This window comes from Centruroides vittatus, unplaced genomic scaffold (genome assembly GCF_030686945.1).
Source record: "Centruroides vittatus isolate TY-2023 unplaced genomic scaffold, ASM3068694v2 contig_742, whole genome shotgun sequence".
Lineage (NCBI taxonomy): Eukaryota > Metazoa > Arthropoda > Arachnida > Scorpiones > Buthidae > Centruroides > Centruroides vittatus.
This window is the reverse complement of record NW_027122478.1, coordinates 185,945-208,831: the sequence shown is the minus strand read 5'-3', so window position 1 is coordinate 208,831 and position 22,887 is coordinate 185,945. Positions and strand designations below refer to the sequence as shown.

The window sequence follows — 22,887 nt, the reverse complement described above, 5'->3', positions numbered from 1 at the left end:
TCAAAGATTGTTTTAGAAATCAAAAGTGATAGAAATCCATCCAGTTGGGCAATTTAATATGGATTTCCTCTTTGGGTATATAATTTCCAGATTTCTTCTTCAGTTCCTTCAAATAGTGGGTAATCAATGGACAGTGGGACTCTATGTTTTATCATGGTGGAAAGTGACTTTTATTAATTTCTCATGATACAATTTTGGCCCTTCAGTTTCTAATTACAGTCTTAAAACACAATCTATCTAGTAGTCTGCATTAACTTTGGTGTTCTGAAACACTTTATATAGCAGAAATCTGGTCATTCTGCCCGTAATAATAAAACAGTCAGGCCAACTTTTATTGTAGAATGTCAGCCTTTTTCTCCAACCCATTGCCCGTGTTTAATGTAGCAAATCTTTCTACAGCTATTGCACTAACTTACATATAAATAAGTCTGATCTAGTGTATCAGTATACTTATCTCTTCTGGTAATATTTGTACAACTTTCTAGCATTAGTAGCCTAATTTTGCAGTGCTCTGCAGTCAGCTTATTCTATTTGACCTTTCTTATTTGAATGAACAATTCTTTATGAATGATGGTGTTAATGGTGGCTTGAGAAATCCCAGAATGTTTAGCAACATTATTTTGATTAATAGAGTTAAGTTCCCCCACTAGTTTCTTCACCTTTGCAATTATTGGCTTGGTATGAGCCTGTTTGAGGCCTGGTCTGAAAGCAAACGTTTTGACCATTTTTTTTAGCTTGACATTTCTTCCTGAGCAACAATACTCTGAAGATCATTAATTCCAGATTTTTTTTAGTTGTTTTACAATGCAGATTTAAAAATCCTTGTTCAGAAAACATTTCTTAAAATATCACTTTGATATACCTTGTGCAGCCATTTTAGAAGACTGAATAGTAAAAATTTGTAAACAAATTTGATGCTACAGTAACCAATAGTCACACAACTGTTATTAGTTTGTTACTGGTTAAACTGTTGATATATGAAAAGTGCATAATTTTAAAATTGTAGCCAAAGCATTTGAGTCAAAAGCTGCTGATAACCCTCTGTATAATTCTAAATCTTATACAAAAGGAAAGAAACTAAATGTGAAATTTAGGACAAATAATTTGAAAACTTTCTCTACTTTAAAATAGTTTAACAGTATAATTTTATTAATACTTAAAAATACCTGATCTTCAAAACCTGGTATGTCTTCACCAAAGAGTTCTTCTCGACTATAAACATCATCACTAAAAGCTATTTTTGCATGTTTCTGAAATATTATTATTATTATTAGAATTTTGATTAAAAATATAAAAAGATATGTAAATTAACATCTCTTGGAGTTATTATGAAAAAGAAAAACTTATTAATAAATGAGCATTGTAAGATCAATATCTGCAACTGATAGTACAAAAAATATTTTGCATATGCATTTTAAAATAATCAATCTGAAACTATATTTAATACATATTACAAAATAAAGATATTATAATGAATTCAACATATATTTAAAAAGTTATTCACAACATAAAATTTCCAATTTTTATTCCAGTAAAATATTGTTTTGTATAGTGTGATCCATTTTCATCGATCCATTGAAATATCTTGAAAAAGTAGACATTCTACAAAAAAAATCAATGAACCAAAAATGTCAGACTTCAAGGAGGCCACAAAATGGGGATATTGGTTTCTTTAGGAGTTGTCCATAAATTACATCCACAATTTTCTTGTAATTTTACTCCCCCTCCCCCATTGTCCCAGTTTCTGTAACCTCCTCCCCTCTTTGGACATCCAACAAAACTCAACCCCCCCAATTCTTTATACATTTTATTATTCATAAAGTGGTAAACTGTATAAAGTTTAATGAAATAAATAAAATGGGCTGTCCATTGAAGTTTAACCCCTTCCCCTTGTCTGACTTTGTCCAACTTGTCATAACCCCCTCCCCCATTCCAGTATAAACATTATTTATGATAACTCATTATAGAGAAAACTATAATCAGTCAAAAAGGGGTCAACTTCATTTTCTTAAAAGGAACCCCACAGATTTTATTGCATATTATGATTCTACATCAAAAACAGATAAACTTTTATTATCTAAAGCATTTTTTTGAAAGATGCATTTATACAAATTATTCCAAATACAAATGATGAAATGATACCAGTAATATCCAGCAAATAATATACTTTACTAAATAATAACAAAAACAAACGTTTGATGATTTTTCAATCATCATCGTCAGGTTAAAAAGCAGTTGAACATACATATGAAAATTCAAATATCACTTTAAAACAAATTGGAAGAATTATTTCATTGGTGGAATGTACAGACATCAACAATGACACAACCAAATATTTTTAAAGATAAGACTTAAAATTATAGAGTACTATAGTTCAAAGATGACTTCCATGCTTTAGAGAATGTCTCAGCATTGGCATCTTGGAACACCGTAATAAATTACAGAGATGACCTATAATTTTAAGTCTTATCTTTAAAAAATATCTGGTTATGTCATTGTTGATGTCTGCACTTTCCACCAATAAAATAATTCTTCCAGTTTGTTTAAAGTGGCATTTGAATTTTCTATATATGTTCGACTGCTTTTTAATCTAATGACAATGATTTAAAAATCATCCAAAAAATTTGTTCTTGTTATTATTTAGTAAAGTATAATATTTGCTGGATATTACTAGTATCATTTTGTTATTTGTACTTAAGTAAATCCAGTTTCAAGCATTGCATAGTTATCTATAGATATCTGTAAAGTTCTCTGAAAAAATAAAAAGAAAAATGCTTAAATCAAATCACTAGAAAACTATTATTATTTGATAAAATCATTTTTTTTTTCAAATAATGAACTGATACAAAAACTATAGTATCACAGTGTATTCATTCCACTAAATAATAATAGTTTCCTAATGACTTTTAAGCATTTTTCTTTCTTTTTCAATGAACTTCACAGATATCTAAATTTATGCATATTTCATGTGACAGCTATGTAAAACTTCAAACATTCTTAACTTCTGATTAATACATCTTTCAAAAAAATTGTTTTAATAAAAGTTTATTTGTTTTTGATGTAGAATCTTAATGCTGAACAAAAAATGTGGATTCCCGTTGAAGAAAATGAAGTTGACTCCTTTTTTCAGTGATCGTAGTGCCATCTATGATGAAACCAACTGCCCATTTTGTGGCCGCTTGAAGTCTAACATGATACTTCTTTATGATTAAATAAATTTATTATTATTATTCTATTACATAAAGCAACATCGCTTGATAAAACAAAATAGTTTAATACTATAATTTATTGATGAATTGATATAAAAGATGCAACTTAATATAATCTGTATCTTATTGGGCTGCAATTTGAAATAATTGTAGACCTATAAATTTCCACTGTTGTCTGTCTTTCCTTCCTTAATTTCCAGAATGGAGTTAGATATATGAAATCCAAGACCAGATATGAAAATCTTAGGAGCAGGAGGGCCCGATTAACTATATAAGAACTACTGATGCAAACTGGAAAGTCATGTTATATTAATTCAAAACTTTTCCCCTGATAGCAATTAATAAATAATTGGCACAACTCTATTGTTAAAGGAAAAGTATGGTGTACAGGGGCAAGATGCTACTACTAATTTGAGGTGGAGAGTATATATTTTACATTAAATTAATTAAAAATTGCAATTATTTATTGTGACGTTGTCACAATAAATAATTGCTCATTCTTTTTGAATTCATTATGCATTTTGCTAAAAATTTAAAAGATAATTCAATAATAAAACTATTTTAATGGTGAAAAACAAGAAAAATAAAAAGTCCAAGCACTTTTAAACTTTAATGTTTATCATGAGAGATGCTCAAATGAAGAACACCACTGCCTTGGAGACTATTTTATCAGAATTGAAAAAAAAATTTCCGTAGCCATAATAGAAATGATACATTAAATAAATCTAAAGTAAAATAAAAATAAACAACAAAATGAAATAAAAATAAAATTAAAATAGAGCTATCATGTTACATGTTTCTATGCAACAAAAATATTTGAAAGTTGTTTTCAAAGAGTGGTTAAGGAGTCTGACTGTACATTACTCTTTAAACTTGTTTGATAAATTCATGTTGCATGTGCTGTCTGGTAGTAGTTCTCTGATTTTGTGTACCTTTCCTACCAACCACTATATTTTTTCATGAAATTTCCATCTAAGATGCTTTGCTAGAGATCTTTACTCAATTTTATATATCTATAGTGTTCTTTGTTTCCTATAAATTGTTTTTTGATATTCTTAAAAATCTTTATTTGACTCCAATCATTTTGATTTGAATCAGTTATCTTGTAAAACCCACTTTTATTCAATAGATTGATCTTTTCCTTATTCCTTAAAAATAATAAGACTTATTTTCTATACAAGATTATTATTGATTCTTTTGGAAAATCATTGCAAAGCTCTAGTTGATAAAATGTTTGAGAAATGGAGATGAAACTTCTTTATATTGAAATTTGTATACTTCCCAAAAGTCTTCTATAATAGTGGGATTCAGCTAATGTGAACCAGCTGGATCCCACCACTGCAAATTTCTAAAATATTTTCAGTTTGATGAACCAGCTGTTAAAATTATGCTTGTAATATTTGTTTAAGCAATTTATCATAAAAATTTGTGTTTCATAATATGCCCAACTTTTTAACAGCTTGATGCAGACTAGAGCAAAACAAAGAGAAAGACTGCAATAGAACAACAAATGTGAATGAGAACTCATTGCTGCCACGATTGCAATTGATTTGCAACCATCTAACATTTCCTCTTCAACTCATGGGCACAAACAATGAGGTCTAGACACAACTTAGTTGTTAAAAACATTGTCCCTGTGAATAAAAAATGTAAAAACAAATAAATTTTTTTTTAAATAGAAAAGAAAATACTATATATGTCCTATATATATTCATATGGTCCTTGGGACAATACTGGGGGGAACCTCTGGAAATATTTCATTAAATATTGTCATAACCAACGAATATGTTTAGATAGTGATTAATGTAATGGATAGGTATAATGGCGTGATTTCCGACACGAAAGACAATGTGAACAACACATGGAAGGCTAGGTGGCTGTTGATCGCAGGTGCCAACCTCTATGGAGACGCTGCCTATCGTAGATGAAAAGTCGAGAGATGTGAATCGTAAGACTGCATTTCTTAAGAGGAGTAAAATTTATGTACAATACAGGCAAATTTTGTTAGAACTACTGATGTACAGAATCTCGTAATTCACTTCGTCCATGCATTGATTGAATTTATAGGTAGTATGATGACTTTTTTATTTTTCGTTTCTGGTCCAAGAGTAGGAAAAGTAACCAAAAGCAGGGAGAAAAGTAAGTAGCAAATTTACGTTTTAAAAATGTTTTAGTTTTAAAAAAGATTAAATATAGGCGCGTTTATGCTATTGTCGATGGTCGCCATCTTGTTTGCACATTTGCGTGTGCAAACAAGATGGCGATCGGAAGCACCGCCATTTTGTATACCTAGGCTCATATTAACCCATTAATCATTTCAACCCCAGTTTTAATATCAAGATATTGTACTAATGCTGTAGTGTAAACCATCAAGATTTGATTGAGAAATTAAATAGTCACTATGCTTATCTTTGTTATTAGTCCTTTATAGTATTAAAACCTTGAATTGAATTGTTGAATAGTGAATAAAAACTGTGAAGTAAAGAATTACATTGGCTGTAGTCAATGATGCCAGATGGTTTTAAAAAGTGACATAAAATAAAACATCTAAAAGGCATTTTTTCCAGAAAAATAAAAGACATTACTCACAACTAAGTGAACAAATATCTGTATTTTTGGATCTAGGAAATAGAAGGCAATAAATATGTTTCTGGGACAGTTTTGCAAATCAATATTAAGACATTGATTTTTATTGTTGAGCTGTACTGGGTAATAGGCTAAGAATTAAAATCACACAGTTAACGATCTTTGGATAAAAGTGAAGAAAGCCACAAAACACATCAATCAAGAGACAATATGTAAATATCAATTCATAGTTTTATAGTTGTCTTTTGTCAGAGATACTTAAAGAAGTTTTTTATGCAATATTTTTACAACCCTTTTTGTTATGTTAGGAAATACTTTTAACCAATTGTCAAATTGCTAATTTATTCTCATCCAGATATTTGCAGCTTGTGGATGCAACAAATGTAGCCATCTTCAATATTTGTTTTAAGATGTTAGATTGTTTGATTTAGTTTATTTTTACTATTTTTGTTATTTATTTTATATATTTTTTCAATGTGAAGGATGCAAAAAAATCATAAATAGATATTACTTTTTATACTTAAAATAAACACTAATGCAGTAAACTGGTTGTTAAAATACTTGATCCCCCACCAATTTTACTGTATACTATGGGACTCAGAAAAAAGCTGAATAGCTCTAAATGTAGATATATGAATTTCACACAAGCCATATGAAAGAATTAAAGAACACTGTAGAGATATAGGACTGGATAGAAATAACACCACCATCCACAGCAATAAAGATTTTTATACAAACATGAGTGTTTGTATAAAACTTAACTGCTGAATGTTGAAGTTTGAAAGCCCTTGAGTTTTCCAATTTTTTGTCATTTTTTCTCATTATAATAGCTTTATTTAAAATTAAAACGACACACCATACACACAATTTTCCAGCAAAAAATATGAATTTGGATTAAATAAAAATGGAAAGTTTTCAGCCTCTTTCGAGCTGCATCAAGCAGCAATCATTACAGAACATTAAAGATTCTAAGTTAAGAATGTTTTTTAAAATTATTTTCTTTTTTGATGTCATTCTTGAATGTTTAACACATACAGTACTACCTACAAATAACTATTACACAATAAAAAATTATGACAAAAAGATAAATGTGCCATAGTACAACAACTTATTTATCCATAGTACCCTTTTTCTCTAATATTGTTTCCTTTTAGAGGGTTATCAACCAACAAATGCCATGCAGCAGATACTGTCTCACAATCTTTACTATTAATGCAATTCTCATAGATTGCTGATTGAAAATTTCCCAGGCTTTCAAGATTCATAGGTTTTGAACATTGAAGACTTTCATTATCAGTTTTGCCTTATCCCAGATGACTGACACCCAAGGCTTGCTCACATATTGGGCCAGATTTGTTACTAGATTATTATTAGAGATGTCCTGTTAGTGCTCTTTAATTCTGTGTGTCCATGATCTCTTAGTAGAGCCCACATACATAAGATCTCTCTCAAATCTATTGTCCAATATGGAAAAGATACAATGAGATCAATGGGAATAGAGTCTCAGGGATATATTTGGTCCCATATTGGGGATTTACCACCACTATCAATAATTAAATACCAAGTAATTTGGTACTAGAGGTAGGTGTTGGGCACTATCTCTCATTAAATTTAATAATTATATTGTGGAAGACTAACAGTTTTTAATGCTTTGTAGACGCCGTAGCCTATAAAGACAGGTCGGCGCCGAAGATCATTTTTAATTGTGTTGTATGTCGTCTAATAGTGTTTTGTTCGTTAATTTTAGAAGTTTTTTTGACTTCAAGTTGCAAGTTGCATGGTGGTTCCTGATCGGAATAAAAGGAAGAAAATAAAGAAATAAGGACTCGAACTTATGTTTGTATAACCTTTGTAATTCAACTTTAATTCCCGAGTTTTGTACGATTAATAATTATAATTAAATTATTTAATAAAGGGACATGGACTCACTATCTACCACATAGAAGTCTCTAATTTGACTTCCTTTAATAGGGCACTTCTATATTATTTTATTGTTATTCTTATTTTACTTCATTTTGTTAAATATTTGTTATTACTTTTTATATTATATTATAGTTTATTTTTGTTAACTTATATTTATTGAATGTTCTTTTTATTCAAATATGTACTATTTTGGAACACTCAACTGATGAAGACCTATCAAATTAGACTGAAATGTTTTTGTTTCATTAAACTTTATTCTGGAGTTGATTTCTAACATGTGAATTTATTTTCTGACATTTGCTCTAGTTTCTGTATTTTGTTAGTATTCTGTATTCTGTAGTTAAATTTTTGATTAAATACATAATATAATAGATATAATAGATATAATATAATACATAATATTATAGAAAAATTAAGAATAATGATTAATTTATTATAACACTTTAATTTTTTATATATTTACATAATTTCAATTAACTCATACATTTAATAATTACAACAAAAAAAATATTTTGTATTCATGTTCTATTTTTCATGTTCTATTCTATCGTAACTGTGAAAGGTCAGTGAAGCTGATCGAAATGTTATTATTTAGTAAATTTCATTGCTGGATTTTTTAAAGGTGTGATTTTTTTTGTTGTAATCTATCTATCCAGTTGATACAGAATATATGGACATTTAATAATAATATTAAATTAAAATTGAAGTATTTGAATATCACTGAAATCTGAATGATGATGATAATGGTATTTCCTGGCACAGGCACAACTTCAGCCACATTGCATCACAAACCTTAAAGATATAATCCAGTTTCCATCTAATATGTTTTAATGTGTCTGAATGATTATTTGTTTGGATCTGAAAACTAAAAATTACATAGAATATGATTATCTCTAATAGTAACGTTGTGCTCTTTTCCAATCGTTGGGATTGTACTACCATCATTTTATGGTTTCGATTTCACAAAATTCAGATAATATATTTAAATCTTGTAAAATGAAAGTTTATATATAAGCAACTAGCCAAATGAGATCAATTTTACCCATGCCAAAAAACATTGCAATGTCAACAATGACATCAAATGTTAACTTGTTAATTTATATTCAGTTCACTTACTGACAACATAGCAGTTCATTTTTTTCTTGTCAACAAGATTTATACTGGTATGGATTAAATATTTTCCTATAAATTATTTTTGTATTTTGTTAGGAAAATTTCATCATTCAGAAATATGAAATTGCAGTTAGAAACAATTTTTTTTTGCTTGAAGACAATTGTTTATATTGTTTGTAGACTATGTGATTCAATTTTTATATATTTTATGAGGTAATGGAGACTGCTGTGTCAAGACTTTTTAAAGTTAAAAAAAAAAATCACCACTGAAAATAGCAATTAAATATTTTTACATTAAAAACATGAAAGTCATTATTAATTTTATATTGTTTTTATAAATTTTTTCTATGGCCAACATATCCTTCGAATATTTTTGTGAAAGCAATAACTTTTTTATTTTAAAATATAGAAAATTTATATTTAATATAAAATATAAATGAAAAGAATTAACTTCCAAATAAATTATCTTAAACATATTTTAAGATGAAAAATAATCAGAACTTGCCAATTCTTTATTTAGACGATTAAATTCAGCATGATAACTTTTCATTCTGTTCTGATATTTTGGACGATCATTTGGTGGCATACTCTTAACTTCTAAATCCATCTGTTCCAACTGAAATAAAAAGAAAATTGAAAAGTTATTCAAAATTCTAATTGTTTATATGATATAGAAAATATTTTTTCCAACGAGATTAAGACAGAAATGCTATATTTATGAAAAAAAATTGACAAAAGTATTTTCTAATAAACAATCCATTATAATAAAATTCTATGTAAAATATTAATTAATTTGCTTAAAAAGTTTAAAATAATCATAAAGATACAAGATGTGTATCTATATCTATACATAAAATTCTGAAATACAGGTATTTTTTGTATAACATGGTAGTTACGTTTTGAAAAAGTTCCATGTTATATGAATCAGTGCTATATGCAACAAAGGACTAATGCAAAACATAGGGTTACATTCCAGAAGTTAGCAAAAGTATACTATTCTTTTTTGTTACTAAGATAAATATGTTTATTAAAGCAATCAATAACTTATTTCCAATCAATAATTAATTAACAATCACAATTAAAAGTACCGTTAATTAAAAGTATTATGCATTAATATTAATTTTTGTTAAACCAGGGCATTTTCTTTTTACAAAGTATTGTTGTCATCTCAGCTTTTTTGTTGATATTGATCAGAAGTATCAGCAACATTTTCATATTTTTATTTTTATCATAAAAACTTTTTATGGATGACATAATAAAAAGTAAAAATATGTCATTAATCAAAAATTTGTCTAGTGGGTCATGTTTGTTCAGTTGAGTACCAAGAGACTTTTTTCCAGAATGTATGTTCAAATACTGAGATACAATCATATTTCATTTATTATTTTTATGAATGATTACTTATCTGCAGTTTTAAAAAATTTAATAGCACGTACCTAAAAACGTTAAATAAATTTTACTAAATATGAAGATTAATCAATCTATAAAAAGAAAACACAGTGACAGTCTTAAGGGCTAAAGTCTGAAAGCAACAATGACACCTAGTTGATAGGAAAGTTAGTGCAAATTTTTTCTTACTTGTCCTATCAATTTTCATTAAAGTAAACCTGATGAGAAGCACAAAATAATTTGAAAATTTCAATATTGTAAAATCCATGGAAAATTTGAGACAACACTCATGCTTACTTGAATTTTTAAAAAATATCGAATAACGAAGTTGCACTTAAAAATTGTGAAATTTTGTACAGAGCATTTCGAAAACTGTGTTAGAGCAAAACCGGTAGCCATGTTATATGGGATTATCCCCAATTTTCAAACAGTTTTAGAGTGAAACCATGTTGTATGAAAGTTATCTGTAATTGTATTGTTTAATTTTGAATAAAAATGATTTTTTTGTGAAAATTTTACATATTTAATATTTAAATGTCAGGATTATTTTAAAGTGACTGCTTCATGGTTTCCTTTACATAATATAATAAAATCTTAAAAATTACGAGGGCAGATTTTAACCTCCGATATTCCATAAAACAAAGACAAGTGTAAATAACAAAATGAATTTATTACCAAAAGTTGGGTACAAACATGGTTACTTTTCAACATAATCACTGTGAAGATTGAGACATTTGTCATATCCGTGGACAAGCTTTTCCATCCTCTCTTCATAGAATGTTGCCGCCAGTGAATTGAGATGGCCTTAACAATGTTGTTTTGAAGATTGTTATTAGTCTCAAACCTCTGCCCTCCTAGCCACGTTTTCAGTTCAGGGGAGATGGAATTCTTCACACGTTAAAAAGTTCCAAGCTGGGTGGAAGTCTGAAAGGTGAAAGTTTTCGCCACTTTTAGAACACCTAGCATATAATCCCAATTTAGCACTGAGCGACTTCCACCTCTTTCCTGAACAGAAAAAGTGGCTAGGGGGCAGAGCTTTGAGACTAATGATGATCTTCAAAACGCTAGGGCCCATCTCAAGTCATTAATGGCAACATTCTATGAAGGGGATGGAAAAGCTCATCCACAGATATGACAAATGCCTCAATCTTCATGGTGATTGTCAAAAAGTAACCATGTTTGTACCTAATTTTTGGTAATAAATTCATTTTGTTATTTACACTTGTCTTTGTTTTATAGACCAGGGGTGGCAAACCTATGGCACATGTGCCCAAAGTGACACGTAAGGAGAAATCATCTGGCATGTAATGTATCATATGATTTCTGTCTTTTTCAATCATCCTTTCAGTTTATCACCTGATCATCCTTTTTTTTAATCAGCTTTTTTACAGTTATTCTAATTAAAGCATATTCGTTTAATTTCTTTAAATATCGTTATTCAAAGTCTGAAACTTAGGTACGCATTAACATCTTTAAAGCTAAGTATGCTTACAATATGGCACGCAAACACAAAAAGATTCGCCATCCCTGTTAGAGACCATCGGAGGTTGAAAAAAAAAAAAAACAGCCTATGTATTATACTTTTATAATTAAAACAAACAGGTATGAAAATATTTTAAAATGTTTATTTGAATGTAACATAATATTAGTACCAAATTAATAACATGTTAAAAAAATCAATAATGAAATCAAGAGAAAAACATTATATAGAAAAAAAGAAAAATCAAACATTATATGAGCCATTGCTTTTGAAAGTGGGGCAAGTCCATGTCATGTTATTGCTAGATATTTAATGAGTTTAAAAATATTAATAAGCAGTAATACTTATTTTATATTTTTTTGGTATTATTTCATGTAAGTTTACTATGAAATAATGATTATCCATGTAAAGTATAAAAAATCACAGTTTTGGTATGTGCCAATGCACTTGCCTCACTTTCACAAAAGCAATAATTTGTTGAAAATGTTGATTTTCTTTGAATGCAATATAGTTATAACAACAAAAAATTGAATATTTTATTTATTTACTTATTTATTTTATTTCAACATTTCATACTTCTTTTGAAAAGCTACAATAAAACAAAAAATAAATTTAATTTTATAGGAAAAAGTAGAGAAAATAAGAAAAAATATTCAGTAATAAAAAAATAAATTTAAAAGCAATGGGATCGGTTGCAGTATATCTAAAAAATATAAATCTAAAAATAAAACATTTTTAGAAAATTTATCAAGTAATATTATACTCATTCTATTCTGACTAACAATCAAATATTAAACATTTATTTTTACATTTTTATCCATTTGGATAAAAACATAAAAACAAACGTTATTTTGTTTTTTAGCCATTAAGAAATCTCTCAAAGTTGGAATAGAACGAGTGTAATATTACTTGATGTATTTTCTTAAAATGTTTTATTTTTAAATTTATATTTTTTAGATATTCTGTAATATGTTGCATGCACATAATTATATTTCTTAGTTCAGATGGTGCAGATTTCTAAAGTATTCATGATGAATGGATGATACAGTACATAGGGTATTAAATTCATCATATCTTTATACTTTTCTTTAGAGTGGACTTGCCTCACTTTCAAAACCAACTCACAATAAATATCATTGACGATATAAATTACTAGAAGTATAAATTACAAATTTATACTGATATTATAAGATATTTATTGTGAATTGATTAAAAACATAAATTTTATGTTCCAGTTCAAGAAATAAAGAATAAATAATAAATTATGTATATAAAGATAGAAGTAGTGTAGGAAAATACAAGAGCAGTGAAAAATTTTCATAAGAGAGTGTCACTTATAAACTGCATTGTTCTTGTAAAGATGGCTTTCTAAATGTTATATGCGAGAAACTGGTCAGAAATTGTTATTAAGAGTAAAAAAACATTAGAATTATCAAATGTAATTATCAGAATTCAGTAATAGTCCAATACTATTATATTAATGGATATGAATTAAAAATAGAAATGACAAAAATCATTAAATGCGAAAAAAATGGATATAAAAAAAAATTGAAAGAGCACACAAATAATTAATAAAAATACTATGAATAATAATATAAGTTTGGAATTAAATTTATGTAAATACATTTATACATTAAATTTATGTTGGATACATTCAGGAAGAATTGAGGGATGATGGAGAAAAGAAAAGATGGTGGTGGTGGTGACAAGGTTAATAGAACTTTGGTATCACTATAAAAAGCTATATTAGGCATGCATAATGTGTTAATAGTAATTTGTAGTAAATTTATTTAATGCATCAAGAAAAAAAATCAAGGTTTTTATTCATTTTAATTATCTTATTATGTTAATAGGTACTATGACTAGTGTTCTAAGGTATCCAAGGAATGTGAAAAAAGAAATGCTTGGAGAAAGCTAAAGGAAAGTTTATACATACAGTTGGGTTTATATAAATTTGTAAATTTGCAAATGATGTACTTGTATAGTGAACTGAAGAAAGGTGGAAAGAAGAAAACACCCAAAATGCAATAGTATTATTTGTATATCTACAATTTTCCTTGGAGTTTAAATAAAGGCATTCAAAACATCCAGAATAGTTTCCTAAATTTACAGAACCTGTCTGTTTACTAAAAATTTATAAAGTGATATACAGGAGGTGAATGGGATTAAATTTATATAGTAATAAATTTGTTTTTAAATTACAAATTAATTTAAAATAATTTAACAAACAATATATACATACATACAGCCCCTTGTTAGAATTGCACTGAAGAAGGGCTTAGAAATTAAATAAGCCTGAAATGTATATGGAAATGTGAGGATCTGAAATACTGGCCTCCAACAGTCCATGACATCACAGCATCACATTAACCCTTTTGTCCACTAACTATCAACTTTTACACCTGAGAGCAAAACATCTGGTCGGTTCTCAGGCACTAAAATGATGCTTTCTCACCACCTTTCGACCTAACATCTCAATTTCATTGATGTGATTTAATAACAAATTAGGCAGTCATTGCCTATCCCTCTCTGACTCAAGAAGTTGTCACTTGTGCCTTCGAGAGTTTGAATCGTCGCCTGGACCGGCTACCCTGTATCCTTTCACGTGTTCTCTGTGCCTCCCATTTGGAATGACTTTGTCATCTATTTCCTTGGACTTATTAAGTGCCCTGTTGTTGGATTTCCATCGTTGTCAAACTGGAACCAGAATACGTGATTATCTAATCAGACTAACTTCGTCAGCAAGCAACTTTAGACAACCACCAAGCGAATCAACCTACCATCAGGTATTTATTGCCATGCGACTCTTATGTAAACTCTCTTTCTCAAGAATCATGAGGTTAGGCTTATCTACCCTTTTTAAATGTATGGCTCAATCATGAGTTTCCCATCCTGTATAAATAAACATTGTTTGGTTAATGAAGTCTCTGTGAGAGTTACTTCCGGTGTGCTGTCTCTCCCTCCATTCTGAATCCGATCGCTCCGTAGCACAACCGCTCACATGACCTATCTCTGAACCGCCGCAGCTTCCGTGTCAGCCAGGACACAGTGGTATCAATCCTGACAAGGCATCAAAGAGGTGCCGAACCCCGGTCACAGAAATATAATAAAGGAAGTACCTAACCTGATGGCTGTGTGATAGTCTATCGAAATTATTTTTTTATTCAGATTAAAAATACAGACATTTATGGAAATATATAAAACAGTTACCATAATGGATATTTGCAAGAATATATACATAGACAATGTATAATTATTACATAACTTACATTGATAAAATACAAATATTTTTTTATTCTTAATATAATATCTGATCAAAAAAATTGTAATTTGTTGTTTATCAAAACTAAATGAATAAAAATTTCATACAGTTTTCTTTTCATCTACAGAATTTGGTTTAATGTTTTCAGTACGTATATATTATCAAGAATGTATGTATATATTTGGTTCATGACTGAGAACCAAATTGCATGACTGTAACTTTACTTTTTCTTTTATGACAGAACAAGACAATGATCTAAGTTCACAACGGTTTTAAATATAAATATAACCTCAATTAAGTCATTCTCCATTTCACGATGTTTATAAAGAGAGATTATTATGATATCAATATCCAGTGTTTCTTTTTCACAGCCATCAACTTTACCAAATTTGAATCAGTGCAATTATTTCTTGTTATGTTTTAAAAAGATGAAGTGTTTTTAATATCATTGCTCATTTCCAAAACTCAAAGCTGTCATCAAAGCCAAGATTGAAGTATTTCCATAGAAATTTTGAACAGTTTCAACAATTACATATTTAAATTATACAAAGTTCAAGAGCATCGCATTGAACATATTATTATATAACAAACAAATTCTCTGGATGTATTATTTATTTTCTTACAATTTTATTTAAGTATCTTTAATTATTAAGAAGTCATAGTCCTTTTAATTTCAGGTGATAAATATGATAAAGGAAAACACACTATACACATAATAATTACTGTAAATATTACTTACTAGTTCTTGAGCTTCTTCTAAATGCTTCTCTACTTGATTAACCATTATTTTTTTATCTCCTAGAAAAAACAAAAAAAATTGCACATAAATATACTCTTCTTATTAAATATAAATAACTAAGTCTTCTGTTCTCTAAATTTAAAAAAATATTTACTGTATTCCTTTTAAAGAAAATTTTTAACAATGCAAAAATATTAAATATTAAATATAATTTTGTAAATCATTTATGATTGTCATGTAGACTTAAATGTTTAAATATATTATAAAATACTCAAGTTTGCAAACAGGTGAAATTAAAATAATTAGCCAGAACAAATTTACATTCACAAAAATTTCCTAAATAATTCTTGAGTAGACAATATATACAAAGATGTGTCTTTTTCAATCAGTCCTTTCAAACTGGAATAAAAGAACAGAGTAGAATTGTTTCCTCATATGCACTTGAAAGAACCTTTACAGTCCCTTGTTAGACAAATTCAGAATTAAAAGATTTTTATATCTCTTAAAATACTAATTGATCATATCATATTTTTATTTACTACTAGCTGTACCCAGCCCATGCATTCTGTGGCTCAAAATGTATCTATAATAAATGTATAACACTCCCCACAGGGGGGAATTTCGAAAAATCCCTTCTTAGTGTACATTCTCTTGACATACCCTATTAAAATGCAATCAAAAACTCAAAAATCCGCATCTAAATTATTATAATAGAAGCAGAGTTCTTCACGGTAAGCCTTAATTTTGTCCCGCTCCCTCGTGAGAGGAATTTTGACGTGTATATAATATAAAAACACGCGCGTATTCGAATGCAATGTTGTGTCAAAATTTCAAAGCAATCGGTTAAGAACTTTCCGAGATTTAAGATTTTGAACAAACAAACATTTACATTTTTATTTATATAGATTTTTTTTTTTTTTCCATAATAAAAGCATATATGCAAGAAGAAAATTTTCAGTAAATTTCAGGTTTCACAATAACTATTCTTAAAATCATCCACTATATTTGCAATAATTCATTGTCTTAGTTCCTATATTATAAACTTGAAACATTTTTCATTATTATTAAGAAAATGTAAACCATTCATCTCCATTTAAGTTCAATTTCCCAAAGACCATATTAAATAAAAATTTAATCATTCCAAATTTATTTATAAATGCAAGAGTTCTTTATTATACAGTATAAAACAGTATAATATATAAAGCAAAGACAAGGATGATATAAATCATGGTGTCACTGAGAATCACACTACAACAGAAGTGTGATTAAAACTTGATTCACACATATCATCATAGATTGACTATTTATATAAAATTAGCAGTATAAATTCATAAGTATATATATAAAAGTAAATTATAGTCTGTCAACGACTTTTGTACATTAAGGTCTTGTACAGACTATGGAGCATTTGCAATAACATATCTTCATAAGCAGAGTACCATAACAAGTTGGTGAAGTGTATGGAATTCTTAACAACTGAGCATAATAGAATCCAATCACTGTTTAATTCAAACACTGTTCCATCTAAGAGAAGTCAAATTCCAAAAGGTCAAAGGAATTCTTGTCTCAGCATAGGGGTTGACAGTATGGACAACACCTATTATAACAGTATTTCCAAGCAATGGTGCCAACACACTATTTCTTCCTGTTTCTGCCTCTGGCTCTCTAGTTCTCTTACAAAAGCTTGTTACAACTCAGCTTGAAGCCTTAACTGAACAGAACACTATAGCAAGCAATGATCTGTTCAGGGATGACAGGGTCATGTGCTATATTATGAAAAACTGCTCTATACATGGCAAAAACAAGAACCCTTGTATTTTTGCACAGGGGGGTTCCTGTTTAATGTGGTAACTAGAAACAAAAAGTTGTTGCTTTAAGTGAATCTACATAAAGCAAAGATCATAAATTCATAGAAAATCATATAAAAAATGTTTAATTGGGACTTTAATAAAGCAAAACTAAATGAAAAATGTGAAAGAAATCTTTATTATTCCTATTTACACATATGTAAAATATTTATTACTAATATACAGGTACTCCTCACTTTACGACCGAGTTCTGTTCCGACGACTACATTGTTAAGCGAATTGATTGATAAGCGAGGAGCTTGTGCCGGGAATATAGGATCGTTGTAAAATTATACAAATTATGCAACAAACTTCAAATTTATTCATAAAAAGACTATTATAGTTTGCTATTAGCCTATTATAGTATGCTTAGTGCGCATGTCACCATTTGCCACTGACCGACACTCAAGCTGAGAAAGGGGATTCCCCGAATTGCAGGTCGAAACTGAAGTGGTCGTAAGTGCGAGTGGTCGTTAAGCAGATAGGTTGTAAAGTGAGGAGTACCTGTAATTGAATATCAGAAATGTTTTATAACTGAATTTTAAAAGGACCTGTTTCATCATTTTTAACTGACTGCTGAATTTTAATATACAAAAAACAAATTTAAAGTATGCTGTTTCCTGCAGTTTATTTTTTCATTTAATATTGTTTTATAACAAGACAATAAGTCTTTATGAATGGGCAGAAAAATTTGAGCGTGGAATTGTCTTGTTTTATTGCCCTTAGTCTAGAGTTTTTCGTGTTACAACTCCCAACGTGTTGAAGGTGTCACATGGTACCATCTCACACTCTGACGTCAAATCAGTAGTCTTGAGTTATAACTCACATGCTTTCCCATCTCACCATGTGAGTTCCTACTGAAAAGCATGTGGGAACTCAAAAGCACTCAAGGGTCCTGGGCATGTGAGATCTCTACACAAAAGTGATAATGGCTGATGGATATGCTATTCTGATTGCAATCGAAGCATTAGAAGCTCTTTTGCATTCCTTTTCATGTCCACTAATAAAAAAAATTTTAATTCATTATTGATAAAATTATACAGCAAATTTTTTCAAAAATAAATAGTAGTATCTAATTCATTGAAAAAGAGAAAATGATAACAAATTACATGTATAAATTATTAAGAGCATAGACACTATATTAAGATTATTTATTAATCAGAAGTGTTAAGTTCATTGAACAATTTAAGAAATAGATCAAGAAAGAAAACTGAAGAAAGGATTAAATTAAAATACTTTTTTCCATTCCACAACAAATTTTTTAGCTCCAACACACGCATTTAATTTTTGAACTAATTCTTTCCACATATCAAAATGTTTTCTCTAGTAAATTTGTTGTCAAATTTCCCACTGTTCATTTTCTTATTATTTTCTATACGTGTGACTAATATGTCTTTCTGTTCTTCATTTATTTTTTTAGATAAAACATTGGAGGCTTCCATTTTGTTCCTGCATCCTATATCACTATAACACAAAAGTAACTGTAACACATGCAAACTAACTAAGAGGTGATGGAATGAAGGTTGACCATTAAAAAGTTAGTCACCATTTGTTCACCAGATGTTGCCTGTACCACACCTCCTTCATAACTGCTCTGCACCTTGTAGTAATGCCACCTTCAAACTCCATCTTCCTACTGTTATGTAACCCTTACGTCAAGCTACATCGTAGCATTATGAAGTCTTATGCCTGTCTCCTCTGCACCCATTTAATGTTCACTGATCATACCTTTATAGCAGTTTGTCTTGTATAATTTTAAGTATTATAACTTTTTTATATTAATACCAACTGAAGAGGAACTATTCCGATAGTCTGAAATACATTTTGGTTATTTCATGTTAATTACTCAGCTAATCGATTTTTAATGTATACTCCTTTGATATTTGATACCAATGAAACCGTGTTGTGATTTATGTTGCTTTATGCTGACACTATAAAGTGACTTTCTTTCAAACACTTGAAGGATTATTCATCTTTATTCGGTTAGAATGCAAAAGTACAAATTGTGTTTTGGGCATTCACCCCTCCTCAGCTAATAAATATAATATTAGCTGAGGAGGGGCGCTCAGCTTAAATATTAAATTAAAACATGAGAAAACAAACATATATACATGCGTATTAAACATGCTAACATTGCATAATTAAAAAGGTACATACCTTAAAAGTGCAAATTACAGATTCAGAAATAATGGATTACATTTAATACCATTGTTCTCATGAAGAGTAAAAAGATTGACAGATAATGGCTTGGCAACGTGACATTCGAACCTAGCGAACTTCAATGTTGAATAAATAACATAAATGATATATTGAAAAAGGTCAAATTTATAAAAGGTATATAACAGTAAATGTATTACCTGTAATTTATATCCTAAATTATTGCCTAAAGTTACACAATGACTGCTATAACATTTACAGACTTACTCCTTTTGTTTTATTAAATGTACTACATTGATACCTGAGTGTTTGTGTTTATTATCACTGGTGTGATAAGTCGTTATTATCTACCCCACATTAGTAGATATTTAATTAATTTAATTAAACCAAGTACTAAAAGCAATTCTTTGTAATAATTGAGCCACTCACAGGCCAAATTGACTGACTCCATTTGTAAATCCTTAATATAATCGTTATTTTCAAATTTTTCCCATAACTAATTTTATATAAAATATATATAATATATATAAAATATAATGAAGATATATAAAATATATAAATAATAATTTTATATATAGTTATATTAGCTTTAATATAACTATATATAAAATTAGTTACACAAAAACGATATATAAAAATACATTCTGCAATGTTTATTTAAATTTAAAGTTTAAAGGAAATTTTAAAAAATAATTTATATTATCAATTTTTATTCTTTTTGTTTTGTGGAGTTAATCGATTTGGCAAGTGAGCCACGTTGATTTCTTTACAACTTGTTACAGTTAAGTTGATTGGTTGAATCATTACAGTCATAAACCCATTGATGCATTGTAAGTAATCCCATCATGCTTAACAGTATACATAACCAAATGAGTATAATGTATTTCCACTTGCCTTTCAAGTTCACTCAATGGGTCTAACTCGAGACTACCAAGCATGTTACTCTTGCGTTTAACGATTACTTATGTTAACAGTTTTGATTAAAGTTTATTTTTAGATTGACACAGTTTATTTTTCTTAAACCTTGTGGTCACTGCTAACAACAATGAAATCAAAGTGGTCCCTGGTCAAAAAAAGGTTGGGAACCACTGCTCTATAAACTTAAAGTTCAATTTAGAATACATTATTTAGCATTTATTTTACAATAAAGAATTCTTTTATTTTTATTTGTAATAATAAATTAGATTTATATTTTCTCCATAAATTAAAAAATTCTTATGTCAATCACATCAATTCTTTATTGCTTAAATATTTAGAAACATAAAATTAATTTCAATATTAAAAAATTCAACTTACTCTTACAGTTAATTTAAACATTTCCTTCAATAAACTTGTTTTGAAATATAAAAAATTACTTGCAACAATAAATAAATATCTCCCAAAACTTTTACACATATGTATATAATAGTTTATATAAGAATCAATGATCTAAAAATAAGTAGAGGTTGAAAGATATTTTTTCTTTAAATACATCTTTTCTTCAATATTTATTGAATGTAAGGATTCTATTTATATAACACTATGTAGAGAAAATTATGTTTAAATTTAGCTAAGTATCTAAATATATCTGTTATGTGTCTAATTATCAAATGTTATGTTGAACATTATATTAATACTAAATATAAACCAAAAATTTTTTCAAATTCAAGTGGTTCAAAAGCAAAATTAAAATATAAAATGATTTCTGCAATTTTTAATCATATTTTTCATTTATTCAATTTAAAATATATGTTCTCCATCTCAAATTTGTAGTGTTTTGCCCGTGTACATCATACTTTTCCCTGATAACAACAGAATCAGGTCAATCATCTATGTAACTCCATTCAGGAGAATATTTTTGAATTGAATTTATGTGACTTCTGGTCTAGACCAGAAGTCATATAGTTAATCAGGGCCTCCTGCCCTAAGCTTTCCATATCTGGTATTGACTTTCATCTATCTAACATTGTTCTTGAGATTAAGGAAGGACAGAGATTGTCAACAATTTTTTTCAAATTGTAGCCCAACTATTGTTTTGTTTAGTCAAAAAACTTTCGCAATTACTTATACAGGAAATGATCCTTTAAATTTACATTAAATTTACTGATTTCATTCATATTTTAAAGTGTTTTCTTACATCTTTTAAATGTAAAACATAAATAAAATAAACAAACTAATATTGTTTGGATTTTCACTACAAACAGAAAACAATATATGCTGCTGTTATGATGATATAATGTTACATGTTATATTTTATACACTAATAGTATAAAACAGAATAAAGTAAGATTTAGTATTCAGAAATTAGCATAGCCATAATTTACAAATATCTGTCTACAGATGTATTTCTTCTAAATTTTTCTTTGTAACATATTACTTAATTTGTCACTATTACAGCTAAGATGAATTTGGTTGGCTATTTAATTGTCACAAAATAGCTTTAAGCTAAAAGCTCTATTTTAATTCAGAAATATTAAAAGCTACCTTACTTATAAATGAAAATGTTATATATTTTAAAAAAAACTATAAATTCAAGTTTTGAATATATGATGACATCAGAAAAAAGAATCATTCATATAAACATTGTAATGAAACTCTGTACCAATATTTTAGGGATAGATTATAAGGTCAGAAATAAGCTTAAGATCCTCTCTAAATATTTTTAAAAAGCCACTTCATTTTCAAAATCTGACCAGTTAAAAAAAATGTCATTTTCAAATTTCCTGAAAAAGTACTAACATTAGTTGTTAATTTTTTAATTATTTATTTTTTTATGCTTCTGTTAATGAACTGAATTAACTAAATGTTGACCAAATAAACACTACTCTAATAAATGTAAACAAAGTCTTATTCACTTGAAGATTTTGCAGTATGCATCTGCAAAATCTTCATAATCATGATACAACAAAGTTGTGCAATGTCATAGTTAAAAATTATTAGTCTAATGGGTTATGTATATGAGAATTTAAGATGATGTAAATTTGCACACTGTAAGTAGATCTTTTCTATGGTTAGAAAGCAATAGTTTTTTAATGCAAATTTACTTTAAATAATATTTTGTTTTTTACAAAGTTAAACAGAATAATTTGCAACTGCTCAAGATGTCTTCCACAGACCTGGAGGGTATTTTGAACAGTTCAATTTCTACATATTAAAAACAAAAATTAACATTTAAAATATGTTCAGTTTGTACAGTACATTTT

General features: G+C 28.3%; 1 protein-coding gene across 1 annotated transcript in view; it reads right to left on the bottom strand.

Moving 5' to 3' along the window:
- Vti1a (Vesicle transport through interaction with t-SNAREs 1a) overlaps window positions 1–22,887 on the bottom strand; it is a 36,543-nt gene that overhangs the window by 7,008 nt on the left and 6,648 nt on the right. The window contains exons 2-4 of the mRNA XM_067277290.1: window positions 15,702–15,760; window positions 9,337–9,447; window positions 1,167–1,250 (exon numbers count right to left, since the gene is read on the bottom strand). Coding sequence (XP_067133391.1) covers window positions 1,167–1,250; window positions 9,337–9,447; window positions 15,702–15,760 — 254 coding nt within the window. The remainder of the gene's footprint in view (window positions 1–1,166; window positions 1,251–9,336; window positions 9,448–15,701; window positions 15,761–22,887) is intronic.